This window comes from Pseudochaenichthys georgianus, chromosome 13 (genome assembly GCF_902827115.2).
Source record: "Pseudochaenichthys georgianus chromosome 13, fPseGeo1.2, whole genome shotgun sequence".
Classification (NCBI taxonomy): Eukaryota; Metazoa; Chordata; class Actinopteri; order Perciformes; family Channichthyidae; genus Pseudochaenichthys; species Pseudochaenichthys georgianus.
Genome location: NC_047515.1, coordinates 3,067,749 through 3,091,913, shown reverse-complemented (window position 1 = coordinate 3,091,913; position 24,165 = coordinate 3,067,749). Strand labels below are relative to the sequence as shown.

The 24,165-nt window shown below is 39.9% G+C and overlaps 1 protein-coding gene across 1 annotated transcript; it reads left to right on the top strand.

Moving 5' to 3' along the window:
* The first annotated feature begins 265 nt into the window (after nt 1–265).
* gpr4 (G protein-coupled receptor 4) lies at nt 266–11,677 on the top strand. The gene is made up of 3 exons (XM_034098118.2): nt 266–469; nt 5,211–5,475; nt 8,580–11,677. Exons 1-3 carry the CDS (start codon nt 341–343, stop codon nt 9,302–9,304), a joined length of 1,119 nt encoding a protein of 372 aa, XP_033954009.1. The 5' UTR covers nt 266–340; the 3' UTR covers nt 9,305–11,677.
* Nucleotides 11,678–24,165: the final 12,488 nt, after the last annotated feature.

The window sequence follows — 24,165 nt, the reverse complement described above, 5'->3', positions numbered from 1 at the left end:
TAGGCCACTCGGCGAGGAGGACATTGCTTTAAGAAACAGGAACAATGACATGCCTCGTAAATGATAGTTATTTGTTCCTCATGTGGGACGGCCGTGTGGTAGCCAATCATGAGCTTAGTGTCGGCATGTCACTGTCAAACTGTTGGAGCTGGAACATAGTTCAACTACAGAGGGACACCCAGAGCTGAGAGTTGCTTCACACACACACACACACACACACACACACACACACACACACACACACACACACACACACACACACACACACACACACACACACACACACACACACACACACACACACACACACACACCAAACATAGTTGTTCCACACAGGACAATGTGCAACATCTCATTCTGTAATGTGGACAGTAAGGTGGACCAGTTCTTCCAGCCCACGCTCTACATCATCGTCATCGTTCTGGGGCTGCCCACCAACTGCATGGCCCTGTGGGCTGCCTACATGCAGGTGAGGACACACGTGCATGCACACACGTACACAAACATACACCAGCCACTGGTTCTGATAGCAATTCTGAAGTGACAAACCTTTAGCCAAAGCATTGAGACAGTCGCGGTCACAGAGAGCCACGGTGATCACCCTCTGTGTAATCTGTGCTACACAGGGCACATACTCACATGGCAGTATTCTTGCTGCGAGCACGATGTGTCCCTGCAGTGATGATGACCCGGTCCACTATCTCAGATTCCTGTGAAACTCCTACAAATTGGCTTCTGCATGCTTTAGTAAAATACATTTCCTTCGTCCTCACCAGACCTAAACAAGGAGTGCAGAACATTGTGTGCCGTAACACCGAGGTAGAGATGGTTCTTACTGATGTCTCGAGGTCTCGAGTCACCTCCTTTGCCTTTTCACTTCAATGCAACCCATGGTAGAAATGTGCGCTGGAATAACGTGAGGAATTTGGGAGAAAGAATTCCTTATTTTTTAATTTGCGTAAAAAAACGTTCGACATGAAATGGTTTCCAGATTAATCATGTGCGTTAATGCATTAATGTTGACCACCTTAAAAATGTCCCTTGTTTGCTTAGAGTTTAATGAATCTTTTAACACATTTTATATTTTTTCAAAGTTTCGGCAAAGTAAACTAATTTCAAAGGCATTTAGAATTATAGCTGAACTTTAGTACAGTTTAGATTTTACTTAGAAAACCCCAAAACAGGAACGTAATAAATGTATAACAATTATGTATCTCAATATTGTTAGGTTTGTGTAACATGACCCCTTGGAGTAGACATCATTTTCACACTCTTACACAAAAGACATTGTTTCGGTTGCTCGTCTGCTTGCCTCTCTATCTACTAATCTCCTGACAGTCTGACTATCACTGATATATATATATTAGGGCCGTCAAACGATTAACATTTTTAATCAGATTAATCACAGCTTAAAAATTAATTAATCATGATTAATCACCATTCGAACTATGTCCAAAAAATGCCATTTATTTATGTATATTGTTGTGGGAATGGAAAGATAAATGAAAGAAGGCGGATATACAGTGGCGTTTCTATATGTACAAAAGTGGTGGGGCACAAAAAACTCAGATGTCTATATAAGCTTCTGCAGAGAGGTTCATGGGTGGTGAGGCACTGGCACTGACTCTTCAGGTTTACAAATATATTAAATCAAAAATATAATATTATTTTCAAAAGCTTTTTTTGTCTGATGCTTCAATTACTTTTAAACAGACAGTTCAACAGAAGGATACAAAAATAAAATGTAATTTTATCATTTAAATATTGAATTGTTCTCTCTTAGGCAGATCCCAAGTCCATTTGCCTATCCTTCTGGACAAAAATCTCTATTGCTTTTTTGTAAAAGTCCTCCTTATCTTCTTGTAGTTTCAAAAGTCTATCATAAATCTAATCTAATCAATAGATTTATGATTCGAAAATGATAAAAGTAGGGTAGACATGTGGATATTATCCGGCTGAACAAAACGTACATTTATCTAACAGCTACGTTTCCCACAGATCTTATTTTGAGCTATTTTCTAAAATCCTATGGAGAAATCTCGTTGCTTTTTTGTGGAGGGAAGCCATGCGCAGCTTACTTCCTGGTTTTAGGACGCCTCACTGCAGCTCTCTCTCCTCTTCACACACCACACTTTTCGCGGCACACGTACTTACAGCCAATCAGCTCTGAATGATGTGAGATGACGTATGGTGGGGGTGGCAGCACTTTGCCCCTATGGTCATTATTTTTTGCCACACACATTAAATAGGAAAATACTCTGAGCATGCGCAGTGTAGTTTTTGCAGTCACCGTTCACTTAGACCAGGGGTGTCAAACTCAATTTCATCACGGGCCACATCAGCATGAAGGTTGCACTCAAAGGGCCGGTTGTAACTTTAAGACTATATAAAAATACATATATAAATATTTAATATATATAAAATAATGCATTATATTACATTATTGCCTCTGCATTGGATTGTTATGGGATAGGGTAATAACTTCATAATTAACTACGTCTGAAAGCAGAAGTCTAGGGCAAATAATTGCAAGTCTCTTCAGTGAGGATGTTACAACATGATTTAAAAAGAAAAGCCAAATTCGGGAAAAACAAAAAAAAAGAAGTGACATTTTGAAAAGAAAGTAACATTTATTTTATTTTCAGAAAGTAACATTTTGAAAAGAAAATCTAATTCGGAGAAAAAGGCAAATTCTAAGAAAAAAATGCATATTTAAAAGAAAAGGCAAATTCTGAGAAAAGTCAAATTTGAGATGCATTGTGGGACATGTAGTTTTTGGGCAACGTGCTTCTGTAAAGTAGCATCTAACCGTATAATAAACTTATTATATTCTTTGCAAGCTCTTGTGGGGCCACATAAAATGAAGTTGCGGGCCGGATTTGGCCCCCGGGCCTTGAGTTTGACACCCCTGACTTAGACAGTCAGAGGGAGGGGCAGGATCAGGTTTTGTCCCACATGGCTCTAAACAGCTCAATAGGCACACACTGTAGACACTAATTAGAAGAGCACAGACTAAAACAGCAATGTACAGACGAATCAGATGATTAAACATGATCTTAAAATATATTTTATATATTTTTTAATTTATTTTTTGCATTTTGTTGTAATCATTATTTTAATACTTTCTGCTGACACTTGGTGGGGCTGTGCCCCACCTGCCCCTAATGACCAGTCGCCACTGCGGATATATCAATTTAACATACAGTATCTATGTTTATTATAACATTTTTCTGTGTGTCAAAATGAAAGACAACCCACACACACACCTATCAATCATCAAACCGTGGGGTCTTAATTCATTACGTGTTGATTTCTATCAACGGGGGAGTACTTCAGGAAAGTCGACAGAGGGGGCGGCTAGTGGAGTACTTCGTGACCACAGAGTGTGAACGTTGTGATCAGCTGTTTTAGCGCAGTTCTCCAGTGAAGGGGGGGGGAGTCTCCCTCCGCAGCCGGTTGGCGTAGTTTTGGCTCAGTTCCGTTGTACAGACCGACGTTAACAGCAGCCTGTCTGTGCACACGGACACCGACTCTGTCGTCCGGTGATCTAACCGCCTTCTGGAAAAGCTTCACAAGTACGTCGGTACGCAAATGCGCTTTGTGACACAAGTGACGGTACGCATTTCAGATGACGCACATAACCTGCGTACCAGTTATGTGCACCCCTGTACCAGAGCCATATTATTACTGTTATATGGCTCTGCCCTGTACTACAGCAAACGTATTCTGCGTCGGGACTTCCTGCAACAACACCACGCCGTTATCAAAGATTAAAAACATCTCCAGTGTTTCCCACAGACTTGTCAGTTGACTTTGGCAGCAGCAAACATCATTGTTATTGACTTTTCATTCAAGCAAGTTCACCAGCTCACAAAGGAGTGACATTTCAACGTAGCGCTCTGCTTCCATCTCAGCATCGCGGTCGTTTCTCAAACGTTTAAACTCCAACTTTTTACATTCAGTTTGAGCCTTGGCCCCAACATGGCATGATTTACCAGGTGTGCTGTGTGACAGGTGCATCATGGGTATACTGAAAACACCATTCAGTTCTCTGCAGAAATAACTGCATTGATAAGATCATTTTATAAAAGCACACATAGTAACTGTGACGTCAACCATTGGCACTTTTAAAGCATTCAGTGTTTTGGTGTTTGCCATATTTTTTATTGCAACCGAACATGCCAGGACATTTTTAGTTGCAGGTGACTTTCACGAACTGTAATAAACACATTGCTGAATGGTTAAAGTTGCGAGACGAAAACACGGAAAACTCAGACCTGTCAATCACAGGGCAGCCCCGCACTAACTGCAAACGCTGCTTCATCCTGTATTTTCCTCTAAGTTTGAACTATTATTATTTACAAAATGTACATCATGTCTATTGAACAAAACTTGAAACTATTAATTTATATAATTAACTCATCAATAAAACGTGTACTCAGCTAATGAAGTGAAAAGTAAGGTCATTTTCTCATAGACTTCTAACAACAAGTCTTCTTTTTGCAAACAGTCGAATCACCCCCCCCCCCCGTGGTCATTACAATTATTGCAAGTTTATGACATTTCTACATTGGCCTTTCTTTTCAGACACAGAGGTTGCCGCCTGGCGTATAGCCACCAATGTCATTATTGAACAAGGCATTAACATAGTCGGCGCGCTGTTTATTTACCAGGGCAGTTCTGCCTAAATATTAACATTGCAATATCAATACTGCAGAGTTATCTCACAGTGGCTTGATTCCAATCCAAGTACGGATAAATACAATTAGGAAACGTAATAGATTCCATAAAGTGGACAAGTTGATCTGCTGCCACTGAAATATCTGTTCACATTTCTTTCTCTGATTTACTGTACAAGCCCTCGTTGTGGTTGTACGTCCCTAATGCACAGTTTCTATCAAGTACTCTTCAACAATAATAGATTCAGCCATACCAGTTCTTTGAAGACTGCATTTTTTTTTTTGACATGCAGGAAGTCAAATGATTTGCAGATGATTACAATACACTCATCATTTGCATTTTATTTAGTTTTGCAAAAATGGAAATGCTTGCCTCAAAATCTTCTCACTCTCTTCTCACTACCTTTTATGCAAAAGCAAGAAGTTGAACAAAACACTCTTGACCCTCTCTATCATTGCACATGATTTTATCCATAAACTTGAAATCTTCATCCCTTTCCCATCTCATATTCTTCATATTCCTCCATCCAGGTAAAGCAACGCAATGAGCTTGGCATCTACCTGATCAACCTGTCAGTGGCCGACCTCCTCTACATCATCACTCTTCCTCTGTGGATCGACTACTTCCTGCAGCACGATGACTGGATCCACGGTCAGGAGAGCTGCAAATTGTTCGGCTTCATCTTCTACACTAACATCTACGTCAGCATCGCCTTCCTCTGCTGTATCTCACTGGACAGATACCTGGCTGTGGCATATCCTCTGCGCTTTGCAAAGGTCCGACAAATCAAAACAGGTATGTTGGCTTTTCTCCTTAAGTATTAAAGCCATCCTCAAACAAATGCTGATAGAGACATCTGAAATAAAATACTTATTGGCAGAGAACTAACTTTTCAATAACACAAAAGTCAGTACAATTTCATTTTCTGTATTGGAAGGATAAAGATAGGTCATGTGACCATTAGTTCCCGAAACTGTGCGGCCACTGAGCCCTGAGAGGATGTGCGTCTTCAAACTTGACATTCCTTGACATAACAGGAAATTCAAGTTTGTGTAGAGATCAGATCACTTCCATTGCGAAATAAGTTTTATAAATAACTATTTGAACAGAATGTCTACTAAAGTAATTACTTTTATTAAAATGTAATGATGCGTAGCTTATGCCAAGAACATGGTCAGGGCCCCTCTCTAACTTTTCTAGAAACAAAAAATTATTTTATTTAGAGCAGTGTTTCTCAAACCTTTTCATACCAAGGACCACTTAACAATATAAAAAACACTCGCGGACCACCTAACTCCACAAATATCCAAAGACACATCGTTTTTCTAGAACAGATTACAAATCGCCTGGAAATGGTACAAACATGTGTGATGAAGGTGTTGCGCTGGGCTATATAATGCAATTAGATCATGAAATGTAAGCTCGCTCCATTGCGGAGATATTCCCGCGAGAGTGCGGAAAACTGTATTTATTTATTTCAAATGTGACATTTTACCAATATACTCAAGGACCACTAGGGGGCGCTCACTTTAAAGCACCGGCCACACGAGGACGATAACGGTCTTATCTGCTACAGTTCACCAGATGGTACGACCACACGAGGCCGACATGGAAACGATAACGGTAACGGGTCCCAAGGTGGGTAGATCTGCAAACGAAACGCTCTGGGGGGGCAAACGGCTCCGTGTTTACGCCTATACGATCATTTCCTGATAACGTTGAAGCCAGGGCTGCCAACATTTGAGTTCAGCTTGGAGTGACATTTTTTTTTGGTGAAGCGAAAAAAGAAACGTTCATGTGTACAGTGAACATGTACAAACTAGGATTTCCCATTAATGTACCTGGCGCTACATACACAGTGTACCGCGACTCTTACAATCAAGTGCTATTTTATAAAATATTGAAGTTAAATTCATCAACCTGGTGCACTTTGAGAGCAAAATGAATGTATGGATACATCTCTCAACACCCATATGAAACAGAACTGTAAACAGATTTTCTTTTTCTTTATGGATATTTTTTATTAATCATTTAAACTGTATTCTTGCTTTACTGTCATATAGTAGGCCTATTTCATATCTGTTTTTCATTTATTCTCATAAATGGTGACCAAAACGTTTGAGACCCACTGAGATAACTAGACTAAAGTATCTAAACAGAGAGTCCCTTACCTCACTGAGCTGTAGTTATCTCTCTCAGTCTGACAGGACAGAGCTCTCCCTTTCCTTGTTTTAGAAACAGCTTCTAATATCCGTTAGCGCAGCTAGCTAACCAGATGCTAACAACAACAGCAATGCAAATAGTGAGTCTGGTAGAAATATACTGTATAATAGTAAAGTTATTGAAGATGATGCCATATTTATTGAAGATTTTACATTATAAATATTCCCCACAATTATTCAAAAGCATATTTTTCCAAACTCCTTGCTCTAGTATGACACACAGGAGACTATTGATGTGTGTGGTGAGTTTGGTAGTAATAAGCTGTATAATAGTGATTGAATATTATTGTATTCTCTTTTTTCGGAGTTGCACTTTACAGACGATCCCTGAGCACTCGTTTCTTCTCCGGCTGCAGATAGAGACCAATGTAATGTCTCCAGTTTGGAGGACAGCACGTATTGGCTTTTTTTGATCAAAATGTGATTGTAGTTCGTTGTCAACCTTACCACGGTACTTAGGAGACGTCATTTGTGTCTGAACAACGTTTTGTTCATGAGTTATTGATCCATGAAATCAGAATCTGCCAATATCGTTCCAACTTTACTGAACTAAGCCAGAAGACTGTCTCATTTCGTAGACCGCTCAGTTTGCTGTTCCTTCACTTTATTTTTATATTTATATACATTTATTTTGGACGAAAACTTAGCGTGAGGAAAGGCAAGTGTGGCGTGAGTGCGTGAGAAATTGGTTAATTGCGTGACTCTCACGCTCAATGCGTGAGTGTTGGCAGCCCTGTTGAAGCAATAGCCCCGCCTCTCCCACCTCTCCTGCTCAGAGATCAGCTGCTGGGCTGTTAGAAGAGGGGGAGGAAAAGAGAGGCTCCGTTTTTTATTATTATATAGAGTCGTTATCAATTTGTTTTAAAGCTCAATAAATAACAAAGAAGACCTCTGACCGGCACTTTTCTAATTTTGTCCGGAAGATTTAAACTTTAACGGACATGTTGACCGGCGAAAACAAATCTAACTGAAACTCTGCCGCACGGTCCCCTCGTCCCTTGGAAGAGGCCGAGAGGAGAGTGTTTGTCATCTGCTGGTGGACTACCGGGGAGACATACAGCAGGAGCACACGCTTGCTTCGGAGAGGGAGAAAAAGAGCCAGAGCGTCCACAGCGGAGAATAAACAGAAGGGCAACCATGGTAACCATGGCAACCATGCGCGGGAAGTCTTCTTCGCTGCTTTTGTGGCAGGACTACAGCGCCACTTACAGGCCCGGCATATGTACTACAGCGTCTCCAGCGCTTCCGATCAGTCTCGTGTGAACGGACATGTCTCTGGTGCATATTGCGTGTGGACGCAAGACTTTTTTGATATCGATTTCGGTCCGTTTGCGTTATCGTCCTTGATATGTTAGATCCCAATTGGAAATGCATTTTGGATGAAAACTCTTCAAATGGGTGAAAGTGAGGCAGTAAAATACAATTGTATAATATAACTATATTCTCATTGATGACAATATCGAAACAGACCAAATGAAGGCCTTCTGTTTGGTGAAATGAATGATTACTAAGGTTGGTACTTGGTGTACAATTGTCCGTCGCAGATTAAAAATACGTAGATTCTCTATTAACTGTGTTTGTGTGTCTTTTTTCCTCCAATACAGTACAATATTTACACAGAGGTTTCTGAAAAGTTGATTATTTATCACTCCTCTTCTTTCCTTCCTTCTCCCACAGCGGTCCTGGTCAGCGCCATGGTGTGGATTATTGAGATCGTAGCAAACTCTGCTCCCCTCTTCCACAATGAGCTCTTCCAGGACCGGTTCAACCACACGTTCTGCTTTGAGAAGTATCCCATGCAGGACTGGGTGGCAGGGATGAACCTCTACAGGACATTTCTGGGCTTCCTCGCTCCATGGACAGCCATGCTTGTGGCCTACCGTGGGATTTTAGCAGCAGTGCGCTGCAACGTCTCAACAGAGCGTCAGGAAAAGGCCAAAATTCAGCGCCTGGCTTTGAGCCTGATACTGATTGTTTTGCTCTGCTTTGGACCGTATCACATCCTGCTCCTGGTGCGGAGTGTGATGTTTCTAAATAAGCCATGTGACTGCGGCGCAGAGGAGAGCCTGTTTGCAGCCTACCATGTGTCGTTGGCACTGACCAGCCTCAACTGCGTCGCCGATCCCATTTTGTACTGTTTTGTCAACGAGGGGGCCCGGCACGATGTCGCCCGAGCGCTCTCAGCTTTACTTTCTGCAGCTTGCTTCAAGGGCTCCTCTTCCTCAGCATCGCACGGGGAGATACTCAACGCTGGTTCAGTGACTATGGAAACGCCGCTGGCAGCAAAGAAGCAGCCTTGTGTATACGCTGATGGAGCAAAGACCAGCAGCTACAAGACAGAACTGGTGGCTCTGAAGGAGGAGTGTCTACAGATGACTATCCTCAGTGTTAGGAAGACTTAAACCTGAAGCCTGCTGTCAGAGGTCCAAACTCTGTATCTCAGTGGATGGAGAAAGCCCTGAGAGGGTCCAATGTCTTCTGGCCTGAGATGAGAAGCATTTTCTGAGGCTGTGTGTGATTTGCCTCAACATTTCCATTAAATGGCATTGACAAGCCAGAAGTGTAATGAGATTCCTGAAATAAACAAGACATATTGTCTCTTGTCACGGTAGCAGCCTGTGCTAGATTGAAATGCTCACACATCTGAAAGCAATGTTGTTTTAGTTTGGTCTTAGGTTGGCACTTGGACATGGTCATGATGTGAATCCAAAAATTACACATTCCAATTCCAAGTTCCAATTCCAATACATTTTCCCACATTTCAAACATGACTATCTTTTGTGCCGCAACATTTTTAGCACTTCTGACATTGACAGCTTGTCAGGCTCAGTTGTTTGTTGGTGATTTGGTTAACGGTTCATGCTAATGTTAGAATGTTAGCATGCTGTATCATCATCAATCCCAGAGTGCAACTGAGGCTGACAAGGAGTCAGTCATAAGCTTTAAAGGATATTCTGAAGTAGTGTTTGACCAGAGTTTAAGTGACCTTCTGGTGGCGCTAAATGAAAAGTCAGGGGATCACATAAGTCCTGTCTGTACCAAATCCATCCAGTAGATGTAGATATTTCAGTGTGGAGCAAAGTATTGTACCAACAGATCAACAGAACAGCTGGGCCAGCAGTTATTTACAATGCCATAGGAAGATGTGCTTGAATATTTAAGTGGAACTATTCAAAAAGACCACATTCTGCATGGATGAGTATTTTTAGTGGGCTGAGAAGAGACACCTTTGAAGTGAGACGGCATGGACAACCAACCTTTACAAAGGGGCAAATTGAGAAGATTGGGGCCTGACACCCTGATGCACCACTGTGGAATATGTAAAAAGAACAGAAAGTAATAAAAAAGATTGTATATTACTGTTCGATAAATCGTTTTTAATGCTTGTTGGAAATGTCTTAACCGTTTTGAAAAAATATTGAAGCCTATAAAGTACCTCAGCTTGTTAACTGTGACAGCAAAAAGGCTTAGAGTAGATGTGTCTCTAATGTAATGTGAGCAATGTTTTTTTCTTCTTTTTTTACCATATGCAGCAAAATAATCACACTGACAAAAAGTCAAAAACCAAAGCCTGCATTCAGCTCAATTTGAAAGTCAAATGTTTTAAACTCGTTGAAAGCACTGAAGCGCAGAAAACAACCTCTTCCAACCTCCGAGACAGCAGCCACAGTTCACCGGATATCGTTTACATTCCCATGTTCAGAAAGATTAGTTCCCAAACTTCCTAAATATGCTTTTATACACATTTTCTTTATTTTTTCATCACATAAATTAAACTAATTAAATAAAAAGTTTCTGATCTTCAGTTTTTGTGTATTCTTTCTGGATTGAAGCTACAATCCTGGCTACTGGGACTCTGCCTGTTTGGAAAATACATTGACATGTCAAAGGTGTAACGTGCAAATGAAGACGTACTTTTGTTGATATCCATATAAAACTAACCCTAACTGTATTTCCAGTGGTAAGAACTGTGGCAGCAGTCGACATGGTAGTGTTTTATTTAACACTAGTTGTATTTATTTTTTACTGCAAGTATGCCTTTCCTTTTGTAAGTGAAGCTGTATTAGCTGCCATACATTTCATCTGATTCACTTGATTTTGAGTAAGAGCTAGAGCCTGGAAAAAAGGGATCTTAAAATATTGTCCTATGATGCACGTATTTCCAGGATTTCACAACACTGACCTGAGAGATTTTCCCTTTTTAAATTGGCGGCACATTTTTACAAAAAACAACACAAATATCACTTTTTTTGACAGACGGAATCTGCAAACTAGATCGATATCTGCTTCTTCAAAAGAACACGACTGTACATAAAGATAGGATAGTTGTCATTGCTCCTACTTTTTCTTTTGAAAATCAGTGGTAATAACGTTTCAACAAATGGTATGTTCAGATTTATAACGACGTACAAACAGTTCTTATGGGAATGCAAGTACGTCTGAAATAACTCCCTTCCCACACAGCGATGTCGTGTTAATAAGCAACGCGTGTCTATGTTACAGTTCCACAGGCATACAATTATGTTTTACGGCTGTTTTGGAAACCTTTATTTTTATGTTGTCTTGGCACAAAGCATTCATCTACTCAGTTTCGATGATGTTAAGGCAGGTTTTCTAGACACTTTAAATCATCCGTCTAAAGCAGCCTAAACGCTGCTGTGAACCGTTGCATTTGTTGTGCATTTGCATGTCAGTGTGACAGAGGAGGGCCCAGGCTTTAAAATGTGTTTTTGTACACCAAACATGTCAGTGAGAATTAAACGATGCATACCGAACCATGGATCCCAGTGTGTGATTTTTTTGTTTGCCATCTACAAGCAGAAAAAGCTGCATGGAAACAGAAGCTGTAATCCATTTCAAAGGGAAATGAACTCAAGCAGTCACCTTGTTTTCCATCATACTGTCTAATGAATATTCTCCTCTTTGGTTATATCAACTGTGTAGTCTGACTGAAACGGCTGAGATCTGGGAAATATATGATATTGGTCAAATAAAGTCAAAGATGTGCTTCAATTCCCACCAAAGGCTGGCCGGGGGGGGGGGGGGGGGGTTAGGGTTAGGGTTAGGGTTAGTAGGGTAAGAACGAATCATCTGTACATTTTTGACGAAAAATAAGCAAATGTTTTAATAATTTAGTTCGATGCAACATTTTCAGAAGACAGATTTTTCAACTGAATCTGCAGCGATGATGAAAAGTAATCGACAACTGATTGGTTCATATTTAATTTTCGTGCACAGTTGGTAGAAAATGCTGTTTTCAGCTTCTCAAATATGACAATTCTCTACTTGTCTCCGTTTGATATAATATGAAACTGGTTGGATGACACCTTTATAGGAAGCACGCTGAGATCTGAGCATGAAACCTATCAGTGAGATGGCAGAGCATAAACAATGCATGTTCATGATGCATGTCAACGGCCTTGACAAATCGAGGCCGGGCTCTCGTGGACTAAGTGCTACAAATCACACACTTTGGAACAAGAGTGCTGCACATTCCTGCAACGCTGCAAGTATCCCCCGGTAACAGTGCTGACCAGCAGCACCGGGCAGCACTTTGGGATGCTGCCAGCACAAAGTCACCTTCTTCACTCCTCACTCGGTCCTGTTCACTCCCACAGCCGCATGAATGACATGAAGGACAAACTGTACAATACATGAACGTGTCTGGTGTATCTATTTGGACGTGTTTAAATTAGCTCATTTGTGCGTGTCCTTTCTATTGTTATCCCGCACATCAGAGGGAATGCTATACTTACAACCTGTCCTCATGGGGGTGGACACATTCACACTGTGTTATACCAGATGACAGTGTGTTCCTGTAGGTGTGTGAGGAAGAAAGCAAGGACAGAGCTATAACGAAGTAAGCATGGAACTGTGTAGCATGCAAGGATGAGCGTATTTAGAATGCAAGCAAAGAAGAGAAAAGGAGGTGCTCACAGACGCCTTCATGTTCTTGAGAGGAGAAAAAGGACATAACTCTCTGAGGGAACATTGTCTCTCGCCCTCTATGCTTCACTGCTCACCTCCACTATAGATCTGACTCTATATATAACAGCTGTTATAACCGAAAGCTCACCTTTTTACGACAGTGATTTATTATACGGGGATGATACCGAAACACATCCGTAAAATTCCACTTATTTTAGTATATATACATACAAGTTATACAATATACAAGTTATAGCTTTAAGCTTTATAGCTTTAAGATTATTGCAAAATCTATGGGCTTATACAGAATGTTATCTTCTATATAGGATATGTGCATAATGCCACAATGAAGTGTGTATTTGACTGATAGCATAATGACTTCCTTATTTATCTGATTTAGCTTATACTCCCCTTTGTGTTAAAGGTGCATGTTTGTGTCTCTATGGGACATGTCTCCATGCTTTAATGTTCAAAAAGCTCTTTATTTTTCTCATACTGCCTGTGCTGCAGCACCCCAGCTAGCGGGGAACGCTCTCACAACTTTGGCTAACGTTACCTATTGGTTCTAATAAGGTTTTAAAGAAACCTTTTATTCTGATGTTCAAAGAACCTTTTTAGGATGTTTATTTTTCAAATAATGTTCCTATAAGGTTTAAGGTTAACTAAGACATAACGTTTTAACTACAACATTCAGAGGATGTTTTCAGGATGTTATTGAGGCCTGAGATGACAGAAAGTGTTTTATAAAATGTTCCTTTAATGTGATATGTTAACAAAGGTGGAACGTTTTGCCTCCAACATTATAAGGCAACACAGTGTCACTTCCTAAGCGTCCAATAGCGACATTTGGTCAGTGTCCGTGGCGTCCAGTTGTGACGCTCCTAGGCTCCTTCGGCGTCATAAAGGGACGCAAATAGCTTTCAACTGATTGCAATGTATTCCCATCTGCGTCGGGATTTGACGCTCATGGAAGCACGGCATTCGTTTGTGTCGGCTGCCCTTAAAGGTAATGTGAGCGTCCATTCCCAGGAGTAAAGGATGGCAGAAGACACTACACTACCCAGAATCCCCAGCTATCGTTTGGACTACACCATGTGCTCTGTTTGACAAACCCGGTGATAGTCCTCAAGCTCTGTGATTGGAGAGTGTGCTCCGAGGGTTAAGCCGATTCTCGAACAGCACTTGAAATGGGATGGAACCACGGCAGACTGTCCAAAACTGGATTTGAATGGGTCCACCGCGTCCCCCCTCCCCCACCCCATCCCCAGAACTACACATGCTGGCTATTCTGTTTCGCAACATGTTCTCTATGGCACGTCTCTACTGGGAGTTGTAGTTTTAAAAGACGTTTTCGTATTTCCCATAATAAGAAGTTGCCAGTATTAAACTGTGTACATCCCTGGAGGTTTAGGGGACAGGAAACACTCACATTTAAAACATATAATTAATAAATGGGTGAAAATTGCTTGTGCCCGTTATGGGCAGTATTAATATATATACCCACATGCCAGCTAAGGTCAGAAGAGCTTTATTTAACAGCTGGTCTTATGTGTGTGACCCCTGTGATAACATTACATTACATTAATTGATAAGCCTGAAACATGCACTTGTCAAGGTTCAGAGGCACATTTTGCAAATATGGCAGTAGCCATCGATCAGCTTAAGATAAGATATACTTTATTGATCCCAAGTTGGAACATTTGCGTTACATCAGCATGTGTAACAGTTAAATATGCAGTTGTGTTTATTTGAAAATCATTTAGTATAATCACACAAATTCTGTGTTTTATATTCAACAATTCTGTGTTCTTTATTTATTGATTGTTCAATACCTGACAAGGCCGGAGATGAAATATCTACATACATCTTATAAGAGTATAATACATTATGTATAATATCAGTTAAAATAAGTGCTTCAACATAGTTAACATTGCTGGAGGTATGCACACATATTGATAGATGTCTTGTAATGCACTATTGAGGAACCTGCGACCCAAGTTTTTCATTCAGTGCAGAACTACACCATAGTTGTGTAGGCCTATATGATATGTCAATAAACCTTAGAAAATCTTTAAATCTTGAAAGGGATTTGCAAAATAGTCATTACATACAGTCTTTAATTAACTATTAGTAGAGAATAACGAGTAATGAATATACTTTATAGGGATTGTATTATATTGTATATCTCTAATAATGAAAATAATTAAATTCAATAACATGCTTTAACCACCAGGTGTCCCTTTATATCAGCTGTGCACCTTTATGGTGTAAATACAGCCTATCTACCAATTGGATCAAATATAAAAGTGAGCCGAATTAGTGTTGATACTGCAAGGAGACGTATTGTGTGAAAAGAAATGTAAGATGTTGTTTAATGGCTGATATATTTATGATCCACGTCACGTTTTCAGTTCCTCATGTTTGTCTTCTCATCAGGGCTCTATAAATACAGAACTACGGCAGATATGTAATATGTAATGCAGCCGAACCGTGTATTACAATGCCGTTATGTGATGACTTTCAAAGAGAAAAGCAAGCACACTCGGAATAAGGTATTATTATTATTTTTTAAAAACGTTTTCGGTCTGTTTCCGGTATTTGTTAATGACGATGTGCTATGAGATGTGAGACTGGAATTGCACAGGGGGAAAATAACGTAGGCTATCTTTAGATGCGGATTTTGTTAAACTAATATGTTTAGGCTGTGGACCAACACTATACATTGACGGGGAAGGGGGTAGCAATAAAGATAACACCATTAAACAGTTACACAACATAACAGAAATAATATCGATAGCAGCGTCCCTAGCAACCACCTTGGTAACAATGAAAACGTCGCGATTTCCTGAAGTAATCTTCGTAATAACTAGCAAACTAAAGATCATGTACATCCACTGCACACATAATCTGAAATAACAACTCATATTTCTCGCATCAAATGACATCAAAATGCATTTTAATGGCCAAACTAACTTTAAAATAGGCATTTTCTACCGAGAATAAAACGAATTTCGGCCATGTTTTCTTTTTCTGCAGGGAAACATTTGAAGATCATGTGACATAGACGCCAGCCATCGGAATGAATGGTGAAAAAAACGGGGTTTGTCAAACAGAGCACATGGTGTAGTCCAAACGATAGCTGGGGATTCTGGGTAGTGTAGTGTCTTCTGCCATCCTTTACTCAGAACAAATATTTGTTTCTCCGAATCGAAGGGGAATAATACAAAAGCATTGCACACAATTTAAACCAATCAATGTTGTGTAATTAACAAGGATAATCTGGTGTTTTTTAGTCGATGAGTAGTGCAGATATCACTTTAAAATCAATCGACAGTAAGAGGAATACTTACTTCCGGGTGTACAATTATCCGTTATCCAATGGGAATGGACGCTGACATTGCCTTTAAGGGCAGCCGGCATAAACGAATGCCGTGCTTCCATGAGCGTCAAATCCCGCCGCAGATGGGAATACATTGCAATCAGTTGAAAGCTATTTGCGTCCCTTTATGAAGCTGAAGGAGCCTAGGAGCGTCACAACTGCACGCCACGGACACTGACCAAACGTCGCTATTGGACGCTTAGGGAGTGAGAGTGTGTTGTCTAAGGATGTGTTTTGGACGTTGTTGGGTAATGATAGCTTTGTTCGTTATTCTCACGTCCAGGAGAGAAGCTTTAAAAGTAGGAGAATGTTCAAATGGGTAATTAAAATAATGTTACAAGCAGAAGATGGTTCAGAGAGAGAGAGAGAAAATCTCCCTCTCGTAGTGCCGGCCGAGCAGAAGAGACTCTCCACACCTTCGTCTTTCCCGCTTGCTGGCTGTTCGCTCCTCCTCTCTGTGAGCTGTAGTGACGTCGGACTTCCCCCCTCGTTCGTCTGTGTCCGATATCGCGTTAAACAGAGGATTTCGACATTTTACATTCATTGCTTACTTCCACATGCCTTTTCTCCTCCTTATCTCTTTCATAACTGTATATTTAATACATGTTAACGGCATCAATAGCCACTTTAATGATACTAATGGACGGTAGTCCCAGATGTCGTTATGAAGGATTTTCAGAATAAAAGCTTGGTATTAAGATTGTGTGGGAACTTCCGGTTTTTTTCAGAATAAAATAGCATTTAAACTGATGGTATGTTTTTACTAAATTATGCCATAAAACATTGATTTTAATTTCTAACAGTCCCTCCTTACACACCTAAAAAGGTGTGTAAATAATACTGAAATCAATGAGTTCTTCATCTGAACTTTGCATAGTACATAACTCATCAAAAACATACAATCAAAATGGTTCAATAGCCTCAACTTTACAAAAATACAAAAAATACTTTGACTGTGTTCAAACAAAAGTTTTCACTTGTGCATTACTTCTAGTGTTAACATTCAATATCATTCTTCAAAATAGCAGCAATGGCTTGGTATTAGAACATTTCTTCCTCCCTCCTTTCACAGAAGTAGTATTACACATGCCGCATCAATCTCATTAGTATGCATGAAAAAGTGACAGGTCACACCTCTACTACTTATGCAAATGAGCCAAGTCCCGCCCCCCATTTGGTCGAGGTGTGATTTCCAAGTAGGTGTGATTTCCCAAGTAGGTGTGAGATCCGTCGATAGGAGGGGGTGATGCCCCCACTGTTGCGCCTTATGGCGCCTAATAATAAATTTAAAAAATGCCCGCCCCCAATTGTTTGTGTGTGTGTGTGTGTGTGTGTGTGTGTGTGTGTGTGTGTGTGTGTGTGTGTGTGTGTGTGTGTGTGTGTCTGTCTGTCTTCCCCTAATCCCTGCTGTGGACCGGGGCTGCATCAAATCTTATTTTAGCCCCTAAAGAAAAGCCCCCCATAAACATAATAATTAAAAAATAGTATTGATGTATGTTACCACTTTCCTTCTTCATCAGACAGCCCTTTCTAACGGGAATCTAAGCTCAAATCTTCTATCGTTTCAAAGCCTCCTTCCTTCTGTGGTGATGCATGTAGAGACGGCGTGTGTGATATGTCTACGTGGGTTTATAAGGACATCTCATTTTTACAGCAAGAGAAAGGTGATGATGAACCATCCTGGCATTTCTTCTCTGCGTTTTCCCGACCTGGATCTGATCCTGAACAACTATGGTAAGTATTTCATATAATTATTAAATGTTGTATGTTGTGTGTTAAACAACCTCTGTGTATATATTGTATTTATTGTGTATTAGCACTATGATTCATAATGTTTTTTAAGTTTTTGGAGAGACTGTTGGGGAGACTGTTAACTAATGTACTAAAGTACTTCAGTACTAGTTTATAAAGGGATGGAGTCTCACACGGTGTCTGTGAAGGTGTGTGTGTATGTGTGTGTGACTGTGTGATCCTGTCCTCCTCCCCCTTTCCTGCCATCTTATCAGTAGAGAGAGGGGGGATGGAATTTAAAAACAGTTACCTTACTCTTGTATTGTTCTCTCTAAAGCACGTCAGTAAAGTTGGGGGAGACTGTCTCCCCCCTTCCTGCTATCTCTCTATGGTTTGTTGTTGTAAGGCCAGTAGACAGAGTGGTGGAATTAGTTTAAAACAGTCACCTTACACTTTAGTTGTCCTCTCTAAATTAGATTTAAGGTTTTTAAAATTATTAGTGTTAATTAAGGGCTATTGTTATTTTGGTTTATAAGGGGATAGGAGTTCAACTTTAAAAATGCACAGGATCATTCTAAGAAGAGTGAGAGGGCTAATGAGCGAGCACCATACCTCCTCTCTGCGTTTTCTTGACTGCATACACTCCCTTCCTGTCACACTTACCTCTTCCTATGGCTGTCAGGCCTTTTTCTGTGTGTGTGTGTGTGTGTGTGTGTGTGTGTGTGTGTGTGTGTGTGTGTGTGTGTGTGTGTGTGTGTGTGTGTGTGTGTGTGTGTGTGTGTGTGTGTGTGTGTGAGCCTGGCCCTGCCCCTCCTCCCCCCTTCCTGCCATGGTATGCAAAACCTTAAAACTAGAAAATGAAGTACATTGTCGTCTGATTAGATTTGTTCTTAAAGACTGTTTCTCTAAAAGGCAAGTTTGTGATTTTAACACTATTTCGATGAAACAATGCAGTCTTGATAACTTGACTTGACTAACATTACTTTTTTAAATATATGTTTTTTTAGATGCTTTACTTTGATTTCTTTCATGTTATTTGCAAGTTAGCGTCCAAATGGTTGGAAGATAAGGAGGAAGGACATTCAATACTGTATATAGTCAAGTGTGTCAGCTATGTAACTGGTTAGAACTCAAAGTGGCGATGAGGTCTTAAAATGTATGGAAAGGGTCCTAACAAAGGTCTTAAAAGGTATTACATTTGACTTCAGGATTCCTGCATATACCCTGAATTAGCATGAATTAACATTATAGCATATGTAACAATAGTTAAGAACACAGTTTTGGCTGAATTGGACAATCTTGGGGGGGTTTGGGGAGTTATTGAGGAAGTCAAGGATCAATTTCAGAACCAATGTATGTAGGTCTTAAAAGGTATTACATTTGACTGAAACCCCCATACAGAATGTCCGTCACTGTGTAAAACTTTTATTTTCTTAAAGACTGTGACTCTAAAAGGCAAGTTTGTGATTTTAACACTTATTTAAGGACACTAGGCATATTTTGGCTTTTTTCTCTTTTCTCGTGTTACTGAGATACTTTTAGACACACTTTGATGTATGCAACAAACAACTGGTAGAATATTAAGTACTTTGTAAGGAATCCGGTTTCTTTTTAATGGCCTAGGCAGATTTTGGCTTTTTGTTTTCTCTTGCCAAGATACTTTTAGACACACTTTGAGGTATGCAAAACCTTAACACTAGAAAATGAAGTACACTGTCTGATTAGATTTTTTTTTCTTAAAGACTGTTTCTCTAAAAGGCAAGTTTTGTGATTTTAAGCTGTAAGGACAGGTACCATATAATTGTCTTCAAAAGCTTTGTCTATGTCGTCACACGTTTTGGCGTATCCTTCGATGTAATGACAACCGATACTAGAATAGAGATCCTCCAACAGTCTTTTAATACATGTTCTGGCACTGTCGCCAATTTGGGCAATTCCATAGTATCGCGCTTTTTCTCTCATTATACTGAAGCAAAGCTCTGCCATTGCTTTTGGTATTTGCTCAACACATTCGCAGCAGTCGGTTAGCGGGAGATGATCTATAAGATTATTATGATCCGGTAATGGCTCTACAACACCATCAGCATCCTCTAGTTGAAATGTCTTCACTTTGTTCCTTTTTCTTTTTACCTTCCTTCTTTTTGTCTTTTTCGTTTTCCGTCCTTTTGCCCCTTTTCTTTTCATTCGCATTCTGTGTTTGCTTTTCATTTTTCTTCTCCTTTTCATTTTTCTTTTTCTTTTTCTTCGTTTTTCTTTACTTTTTCTTTTCTTTTCTGCTAGTTGTCATTTGCGATCTTGGCGAGTGGTATGAGATATACTGTTTCTATAAAGGTTATCTATAATACCATCTTTTAAAGAAAGATATTCTTCATATGTCATGTTATCATAGTCCTCTTTTGTCCTAAAGACCTTACATGGATATGATATAGAGGAGAGCTCTTCTTCGGGAACATCCTCTCCCCTACTTTGTAACATCCAGTCATTAAGCCCATATCCGTTACCCTGGTGATAATAAGGGGAGGCTACATCAGACTTAGTTTTTCTCAGATCCATGGCTAGTTTTCAACGGTCGTCTTAGTGGGGTCCTTAGTTTGGGATGATTTGCTGAGTGGGGTGGGACTTATTGCGTTGAGTGGGAGGAGTCATCTGTAGAATTGAGAGTTTCTTTCATCAGTATAATGTCCCTCGCTGTGTGACTCTTTTTAAAAAGTTTCACAAGTATAATGTCCCTCGCTGTTTGACTCTTTTAAAAAAGTTCTTTAAGGGCTATTGTTATTTTGGTTTATAAGGGGGGTAGGAGTTCAACTGTAAAAATGCATAGGATAAATTACTGTGGATAAATTACTGTGTCTTAAATCTTTAACTGCATACACAGTAATTTGTTTACCCTCTTCATTATACACCTGTGTTATAAGGAAGACAACAGTGCATGTGAAGGACTGTAATACACATATGTCAGACACGCTCCCCTTGCTATAATGAAGACAACAGTTTTTAAATGTAAAAAACACTTTTTTAAATTATTTTTTTTATTTCCTATTTACATTTTTTTATTTGTTCACACCCAAAATCAATAGTTATACTGATTGTAACATCCCCAGGACCGTCTCCAGCTTAGAATTCCCCAGATTACTGGAAATATCATGATGGAGTTTTTTCACTTCAGTCAAAATATTCATGTGTATGCTGTTGTTGGCCTCCGAAGCGTGTCGGATCCTCCGTTCATCCTCGCAGCCTTTATCAATAAGACTCTGGTCAATCTCAGTAATGAAGTCGGCGAGCCAAAGTCTTTTCATTAACGCGTTGTAATTGTTTCTGAAGAAAAAATCGGTCATTCAGACAATCGTGTTGCCTCTGGCCGGGGTGACTGACTCGGCATCCGTTACATATTTCTTCTCTGTACCGATACAGCACCCTCTCCAGAATATGAACCAACTCCGATTTCACTGTGTCCATAAACAGAGACGTCTTGGCCCCAGGAGTAACATCATCAGCAGCAGTAGTACTGCAAGATTTGGGTGTCCAAAATGGTGGTGATGATGGTAGTCCAGGAGTCTGTTCCTGGCTGCAACTCGCGGGGGGAGTCTTGGTTTTTCTCAGATCCATGGCTAGTTTTCAACGGTCGTCTTAGTGGGGTCCTTCGTTTTAGATGATTTGCTGAGTGGAGTGTGGGACTTATTGCGTTGAATGGGGGGAGTCATCTGTAGAATTGAGAGTTTTTAAAAAAGTTCTTTAAGCGTTGTAGCTTTTTCATCTATCATTTCCAATCAAGCAGCAATAGGTCAAATTTAAGAATAAGTAATAGTTTGTCAAGATTTTACTGAAAAAGTCAAAAGTATAGTTTGTCAGAAATATGGAAAAGTCAATTCATTACAAATTAATGAATATTTTACCCAGTTCTAAAGTTTTGCACCCCTTAAAGAAAACCCCATTCCTTACAAGGTACTTCATATTATACCCTTTGTTAAGTGTTGCGTACATCAAAGTGTATCTTAAAGTATCTTGGTAGCAGAAAATAACTAAAATATGTAAGGTTATCAGAAAAAAACAAAAACCCTTGTTTAACTGAACAAGTGTTTAAAAAAAAAACGGCCATTAAAAGAAACCGAATTCCTTACAAAGTACTTCATATTCTACCAGTTGTTAAGTGTTGCATACACCAAAGTGTGTCGCAAAGTATCTTAGTAACACAAGAAAAGGGAAAAAAGCATTGATGTTAACAAAAACTGGATTGTTCCACTGAAATAATAAATAAATAATTTCAAAAGTGCCTTTAAAAGAAAATGTATTCAGATAAAGTATTTTATTTTCTGAAATGTTTAAGGTTTTGCATACATAAAAAGTGTATCTTACAGTTCCTTTGTGAGAGAATTACACACAAATCTGCAGAGTGTCCGTAAAAAGTGTTAAAATCACAAACTTGCCTTTTAGAGAAACAATCTTTAAGAAAAAATATAATCAGACAATGTACTTTATTTCTAGTTGTAAGGTTTTGCATACCTCAAAGTATGTCTAAAAGTATCTTGGCAAGAGAAAAAAGCCAAAATCTGCCTAATGTCAGTAAAATAAGTGTTAAAATCACAAACTTGCCTTTCAGAGTCACAGTCTTTAAGAAAATAAAAGTTTTACACAGTGACTGACATTCTGTATGGGGGTTTCACACCTGAGCTGCTGCAGGGGGTCGTTGAAAAGGGGATGAGTATGTCTGGCTCTCGGGGGGATGGTGTGTTAAGAGTCACAGTCTTAAAGAAAATCTGTTCAGAAAAAGTACTTAACTTTCTACCAGTTGTAAAGTTGTCATACATAAAAAAAACTATCAAAAAAGTAAGAGACTTACTGTTCCTTTGTGAGAGAATTACACACAAATCTGCCGAGTGTCTGTAAAAAGTCTTAAAATCACAAAACTTGCCTTTTAGAGAAACGGTCTTTAAGAAAAAAAAATTGAATCAGACAGTGTACTTCATTTTCTAGTTTTAAGGTTTTGCATACCTCAAAGTGTGTCTAAAAGTATCTTGGCAAGAGAAAAAAAAAAGCCAAAATCTGCCTAGGCCATTAAAAAGAAACCAAATTCCTTACAAAGTACTTCATATTCTACCAGTTGTTAAGTGTTGCATATATCAAAGTGTGTCTAAAAGTATCTTAGTAACACGAGAAAAGACAAAAAAGACAAAATCTGCCTAGTGTCCTTAAATAAGTGTTAAAATCACAAACTTGCCTTTTAGAGTCACAGTCTTTAAGAAAATAAAAGTTTTACACAGTGACTGACATTCTGTATGGGGGTTTCACACCTGAGCTGCTGCAGGGGGGCGTTGAAAAGGGGATGAGTATGTCTGGCTCTCGGGGGGATGGTGTGTTAAACGCTATCAAAAAAAGTAAGAGACTTACTGTTCCTTTGTGAGAGAATTACACAGAAATCTGCCGAGTGTCTGTAAAAAGTCTTAAAATCACAAAACTTGCCTTTTAGAGAAAACAGTCTTTACAAAAAAAAGACATGATCAAGGGGGCATTAAGATCTTTAAATTATTAATACCCTCTTCAAAGAGACTTCCCCTTCACTGTCCCGCTTCATTGTAGGATTTCTGCCATGTCTCTACTTCAGTTTGGCCATCTCTGTTATTATGTTCAGTACAAACAAACAAACAAGGTCCACCTTGTGTTTGGGTATGGGGAATACGTCCTGGCTGCTACCCTCCAATTTCCACAGTGGTACAACTCAAGGAAGAAAACAGCCAAATCATCATGCAGGTGACACAGCAACGAGGCTGTTATAATAGCCATCTGTCTGCTTCTATCGGGGGATATTCATCAATGTCCTGGCCCGACATCAATCGAAGCAAGCTTCGCTGACAGTGTCACCTGTAACTCTACTTCCCTCCACTTATGCTTCATAAACTATCAGCAAACTCACCTAGTTCAACCTACACCCTCCCTGAGCACCACGGAGGATCCAGCAGTCCTCCAGCTGCAACATCCAGACACCGGCCTGGAGTGGCCCAACGAGGGTGATCCAGCCGGGCGCCTACTCACCCCGAGCAACACGGACGAGCCAGAGGTTATCCAGCGGCATCTCTTCACCATCCAGTGGCTGCAATCCAATGAGGTCGACAGATATCCAGAGTCGAACATACATTGGCAAAAACGGGAGCAGTCTCCGCTACTAGTGGAATCTCCACCCGCGGGTCCGCGCGAACTGTCCAAGAAGTCTTGCAGCAAAAATGACAACAC

Excerpts from the sequence above, each read along its gene's own strand:
- gpr4 (XM_034098118.2), top strand. The coding sequence starts at position 341 with ATGTGCAACATCTCATTCTGTAATGTGGACAGTAAGGTGGACCAGTTC. Across the intron at positions 470-5,210 it reads TGTGGGCTGCCTACATGCAG|GTAAAGCAACGCAATGAGCT; the intron begins GTGAGGACACAC and ends TCCTCCATCCAG. Across the intron at positions 5,476-8,579 it reads GGTCCGACAAATCAAAACAG|CGGTCCTGGTCAGCGCCATG; the intron begins GTATGTTGGCTT and ends CTTCTCCCACAG.